At 48.4% G+C, this 6,402-nt stretch overlaps 2 protein-coding genes across 2 annotated transcripts; both read right to left on the minus strand.

Annotated features, from left to right (window-relative positions):
• Positions 1 to 211: 211 nt before the first annotated feature.
• On the minus strand, positions 212 to 2,899 carry LOC129571589 (uncharacterized). Its single transcript, XM_055451396.1, has one exon. The coding sequence runs from the start codon at positions 2,897 to 2,899 to the stop codon at positions 212 to 214; it is 2,688 nt and encodes an 895-aa protein (XP_055307371.1).
• A 148-nt stretch (positions 2,900 to 3,047) lies between these two features.
• Positions 3,048 to 3,788, minus strand: LOC129571590 (uncharacterized). The gene has a single exon (XM_055451397.1). The coding sequence runs from the start codon at positions 3,786 to 3,788 to the stop codon at positions 3,048 to 3,050; it is 741 nt and encodes a 246-aa protein (XP_055307372.1).
• Between the last annotated feature and the right edge of the window lie 2,614 nt (positions 3,789 to 6,402).

Below are 6,402 nucleotides of genomic sequence, written 5' to 3' on the forward strand. Positions count from 1 at the left end.
ACACTTGTTTACATAATTGCTGATTGTTGAGAATTAAAGTAAAGATGAGAAATAAAAATGCGTTGCGTACGATTTAACAAATTTATTCGATGTTCACAAACTCACGTCTACCATAATACTGAATCTTTCTTCGCTGTGGCGCGGCTATTTATTCTATTCTAAATACGCATATGGCTGCTTGATTTTTTCACTCTTAATTCTGGTTTTCTGTTCAACTTTGAACATCCTCCCCCGCTGGCCCGGCCTGGCTCGATGCTCTGTCTGGTCCAACTGGAAGCTGGCATAGTTTGACGATTGGCCGCCGATAAGTGTGTCCTCTGCTGGTTAAATCTGCCACTCTGACGTGGCCATCGTCACCCTTTATGATGTTTGTCACCCGTCCCAGAGGCCATTGTGTTGGTGGCAGTGTGTCAGTGGCGATTAAAACTATGTCGTTGATTTTAAGGTTTGGTTGGCTATGACGCCATTTGTTGCGTTCCATGAGCGTGGTCACATATTCGTTGGACCAGCGTGACCAAAACTCCTGCGTCATTTTCCTCATTAGCTCAAACTTCTTGAGCCTGTTGGCTGCTGTTGAGGTGTAATCGCGACCAAGCGGCGCGATAATCGGCTCTCCCACCAAAAAGTGACCCGGCGTTAGTGCCAATTCGTCGGTGGCATCGTCGCTTAGTGCAAGCAGTGGTCTGGAATTCAGGCAAGCCTCCACCTGCGTAAGTAACGTTGCCAACTGCTTGAGGTGAGCCTTGGCTCTCTTTACGGCAGCCTCGTGCAGTCCGCCCATGTGTGGAGCAGACGGAGGAATGAATTTCCACTGTGTTGTGGTCCCGTTTTGCATGCTAAGGCTTCTCCAGGTGCTGTGTATCCGCTGACATTCATCTGAATCGTCCTGGAATGTTCTCCGAATTTGTTGCTGTTCATTTGAGGCTCCCTGAAATGTTGTGGAGTTGTCAGCAATCAGCACCCTGATCCTCCCCCGCCGGCTCGAGAATCTTGTATATGCTGCGATGAATGCCTCTGTCGTCATGTCTGATACGAGCTCTAGATGTACCGCTCTGGTGCGTGTACAAACGAACACGGCTATGTAACCCTTGTCGATTATTTTCTTTCGGGCCGCGTTATACCGTTTGATGTTTACCGGCCCCGCATAATCGACGGCTGATGATTCGAATGGTCGACCCGGTGTTACTCTTTCTTCTGGCAGGTGTCCCATCAGCTGATGCTGCGTCTCTTTTCTTTGCCGTATGCATGGCACGCACTTTCCTATAGCTGACTTCACTGCGTGTCGACCGCCCAAAATCCAATACCCCTGTCGGATGTATTGTTGTGTGAGTTGTGTCCCTCCATGCAATGTCGCATCGTGAGCTTGCTCGGTGATTAATTTTGCTGTGGTACACTTCCCGCTCAATAATATTGGGTGAATGGTGTCGTATGGCATGTTTGATCTCTTGATTCTTCCGGCTAGCCGCAGAATGCCATCATCGTCCACAAATGGAGTCAACCTTGACAATGGAGACCCCTCTGGTAGGTTTTGTTTGTTGGTTATTGTTTTGATCTCTCTGTCGAAATACGTGCTCTGGCTATGTCGCACCCAAATATTTTCCGCGCTGATGATTTCGTGATCGGCCAGCTGGCCCCTTGTGCGGAATTTCTTCTTTACGGTGAATCTGAGTACGTACGCTGTGATGCGTAGAAGCTTTGCCCAGCTGCTGTATTGGTGTAATAGGCTGCCCCGTTGATTAAGAATAGGCCCATCACTTTCAGTGTGCGCGTTGACGATGGCCACTGTTTTTCGCTCATGGCAGCTAATGACTTGCATGTCTAATTCGGTGAGTACCAGTTTGGTTTCTGGCCATTCCTCTCTGTTGAGCGCTAGCCAATGAGGGCCGTTCCACCACAACCCGTTGTCGACCAATTCCGTAGGCGATATTCCACGCGAGGCCAAATCGGATGGATTGCTTTTCGTATCGACGTGTCGCCATTCGATTCCCACCGTCAACTCTTGGATTTCGCTTACCCGATTGGCAACGAATGTATCCAATTTGGTTGGTGACTTTCCAATCCAATGAAGCGCAATCATTGAGTCGCTCCACAATGTGCAATCGCCTATGTCGACGTCGTGAGCCAATCTTACTTGCTCCAACAACCGTGCCGCAAGATGACATGCCGTCAGCTCCAATTTTGGTATGGTGCTTCCTCTGATAGGTGCCACACGAGCTTTTCCGAAGACCAAGTGTGACGTTGCTGGCTCGTTTTCCCGCTCTTGCCGCAAATAGAATGTTGCGCCATATGCTGACATTGACGCGTCAGCAAATCCATGGATTTGCTTCTTTGATTCCCTGCTGGTGCCTATCCATCGCGGTATTCTCGCTTTGGTGATGTGCGGCATTTCTTCAGCGAATTTTGTCCAGCGATTTAGTATTTCGCCTTGGACTGTGTCGTCCCATTCCACCTTCTCATGCCACAGCTCCTTTAGCACTACCTTGGCGAAAGTCATGATGCATGATAAATAACCGCATGGATCGTATAATCGTGCTATGTCGGACGATACGGTGCGCTTGGTCGCGCCCTCTACTCGTACTGGGTTTTTGATTATGTATTGGAAAGTATCCTCTACCGAGTCCCAGTGCATCCCCAATACCGCTGTCGTTTCCTCCTTGTTGAGCTCGATCATCGATGATCCCGTCGACTTGATGTGCCGACGTACGACTGGGTCATTTGTATTCCATTTTGCCAACTTCATTTTCCTTCTTCCGAACATTTCGATGAGTTCCCCATGCAGCTGGATGGCAGACTCGGCATCATGGCTGCCGCCCAATGAATCGTCGACGTAAAATGACGTTTTGACTGCTTTTGAGGCAGCTGAAAATTCTGTGGCGAATTCGTAGGCCATATAATCCATGGTGCGTATGCTCACGTATGCGGCCGATTTGTTCCTATATGTCTGGGTATTCAATCGATATTCACGGACCGGTTGGTCGGTTGACTCTCTCCACAATATTCGCTGCATATCGCGTTGATCGTCGGCTATCAATATTTGACGGTACATTTTACGGCTGAACCTTCTCTCCGTTCAGCTGAATATCGTTGATCGATATCCCATTTTTTGCCTTGGCGCTGCCGTCGAACACAGTCCGGAACTTCTCCGTGCCCGCGGCGTGATGTGGTATATATATAGCTGTGTCGCTGCGATACTCCTGTGGCGGCACCCTGCTCATATGGTTGAGCGTTTCATAGTCGCGCATGAACTTGATGTAGTTTTCTTTGAGTTTCGGATCGCGGGTGAACTTTCGCTCCATTTGCATCAAGCGTGCGTATGCAAGGTCATACGTACCGATAACCCGGGGTGCATTTGGTTGCAGTGGCATGCGCGCTATGTACCGACCCTCCTGATTGGTCGTGATGCTCCCAGTGAATATGTCTTCACATAACTGCTCTTCCTGTGTTCGGTGCCGTCTGGTCGGTACTTGCTCCTGTTGCCAAAATTTCGAAATCATCGCCAACAGCTCTTCGTTTGAGACTGATGATGCCCCCACTGTGTTTACTATTGATGCGTGCTCAAGTGAATGTTCGTATCCCCCGAACACTATCCATCCAAATGTCGTTCGTTGAGCCGTTGGCGCATTCTTCTTTTTTCGTATGCCGTTGATGATGATTCGACTATAAAAGTCTGCGCCAAGCAGGAGATCCACCTTGTTCGGTATGTGGAATGAATCGTCAGCCAATCTGATCTTTTTCAGATGATTCCATTTGCTTATTTCCAGCTTGTGACTTGGCAAGTTGCCCATCATTTTTGGCACTATATATGCGCCCAAATGCTCGATAACTGTGTCGTTTTGTTTAGACTTTATGTCAAGCCATGCAATGCCCCTGGCTGCCACGACATCCCCACTCAAGTTTTTGATCTGCATGTATGTGGATGTTTTCGACGCTCTTAATGATTGTACTGCATGTCCAGTGATCAAATCAATTTGGCCGCCAAGGTCACAGAGCGCTCGCAACGTTTTTGGGTTGCCTTGGTGATCATTGACGACCACCAAAATGGTGGCAAGTAGTGCGACGCCCAATTCCCGGCCTAGTCACTTCGACGCCTCGATGGCCTGAACGGTCGGCGCCACGTACTTCAAGCACAACAGTCCGTTGTGATTGCCGTTGCAGTGCTTGCAGGGGCCGAGTTTGCATCTGTTTGCATGGCATCGCGGCTTCAGGCACTTCTCACATACATGAAACTGTCGAGCGCGGCGCATGCGTTGATCTACCGGTAGTTTCTTGAACTCCGAGCAACCGAATAATTGATGTTCGCCCTGACACATTGAACATTTCACCGGGATTTTCGCGTAGCTCTGGACCCGTTGTCCACCGTCTTGTTGCGGTTGGGCTCTATTGCCCGGTTGTTGTTGCTGGTTTCCAGCCTGTGGTGGCGTGTAACCAGCTGCGCCTTGTGTTGTTCGATTACTGACTTGTTGTCCCTGTCTGCTTTGCTGAACCGCCGGTCTTTCCCCACCATCGGCACGTTGATTGAGGAAGTCTAGCAACGGCCGCAAACGTGGAATTTCTCGTTGTGGGCGTTCATGTTTCCATAGCGATAACGTCTCTGTGTCGAGTTTGCGCAGCAACAAGTTGACCAATATCGCGTCCCATGACTCAACATTCAGCTCAGGGTATCGTTGCAATGATGCTGTCAAATTGTTGACCCCGTTCATCAGCTGTATCATGTTGTTGCGTGTGGCCGCACTGATTGGTGGCATGTCGATGAATGCATTTATGATCGCGTCGATGATCCGCTGTTTGTTGTCATATTTCTCGACCATCGCTGCCCAAGCTCGCTGATAGTTATCAGCTTCCCGTGGTATTCCGGCAATTGTTCCGAAAGCCTCACTGTCTCTTTCAATGCAATCATCCAAGCGCAAGAACTTCGTCAAATCGTCCAAGTGAGGATTGTTGTGGAAAAATTGCTCCCATTTCGCTTTGAAATTCGGCCACTCCTTATCATTGCCCCCAAAGCGATCAAATGACAAACGCTTTAAGGAGATGTTTTCGAGTGGATTGGATCCGTTGCCTGTGTTGGCTTTCTTTTTTGATGGATCGAGTTCACTGAGTCTGATGAGCACCGCTGTCTTCACTGTTGAATACAGCTCGTCTGCATTCATTATGTACTCTTCCAATCTGCTTGCCCATACCGGCGTCAGGATTTTCGAGCGCTCGATTGAATCTGCTCTCTGAATGATTCGCTCGTGATATTGCTTGAGCAGATCTTGTTGAGATTGAACTGCTTCAATTCTTAATGTCGGGTCTTGCAAGCGGCTCTCGATTCGTTGAATTCCCAGCATATTTTTGTTGTAATACTCGTGGAACGAATTGAAAACCTGTGTCGATTGTTCATTATAACCTCGTTTCGCGCTTTCATCATCATTGATCGAAAGATTTTGCATTCCACTCAATGGTGAGTCGTTTCGAGGTAGCTGTGGTGCGGCTGACGCGCGATGGCTACTTGGTGCTGGATTGTCACGGTATAATCCCAACGTTGACATTCCGCTTTGACCCGGTTGCTGTGATGCAACCACTCTCGCTGGTATTTGTTGATGCATTGATGTACGTATGATTTCATCAGCTGCGGCATTGTAGTGTGCCGATGCCGTGTACACTCCCGGTGTATCTCGCGCTTCGGAGTACGTGGTTGCAGTGGTTGCCGCACCATCCACCCGACTAACGGTTAGCAATGATGCCTCAATTTCTGGCTGTGGTGCCGTCTCCCAGAAAGTAGCAGCCTTTTGCTGTGTCACGCGTTCATTAGCTGGATATAACGGCATGTATGGTCGCGTTCTTACGTCACGTGATAAATTCATTTTGCTGTGTTGCTATGTTGTGACATGAATTTGTTGTGGCACATTCATTTTTGATGTCGTAATCACATTCATCTTAGTCGGCTGTGGTGCTGACCGTTGAGTTACCGACGACAATGCCGTGTTCGACGATGCATCCGAGTGAGCATGTGATTGCCGAATCGCAGTCGCCTGCGTGACAATTGGTTGCTGAGTTTCCATTGCGACCGTCGAAAAATCACCAAATGTAACGTTTATTGCCTGTGATGGCACGGTTGGATTTTGCACCGCGCCTGCTTGGTGTATGGCATTTGTGTACACACTTGTTGTATGAGCAACAGATGAATGTCCGCTTATCACTGAATACGATGATGAGTTCGTTGCAGAGGGGCGAAACCGAACTGTCATCATCAATTACAACGCGGCTGTCAGAATAAAGTACAAATTAAATACACGCCAGACAGTCTTAAGTGCACCTTCGTAGAACGACTCGTTGAATTTGAACTATTGAAAAAGACAACGTATTTTCGTGAACGTATATTATTCATGGAGTGAATAAAAATGATAAAATCAAGTGGAAAAT

This window comes from Sitodiplosis mosellana, unplaced genomic scaffold (assembly GCF_009176505.1).
Source record: "Sitodiplosis mosellana isolate CC-2019 unplaced genomic scaffold, AAFC_SMos_1.0 Smas_scaffold_2929, whole genome shotgun sequence".
NCBI lineage: Eukaryota > Metazoa > Arthropoda > Insecta > Diptera > Cecidomyiidae > Sitodiplosis > Sitodiplosis mosellana.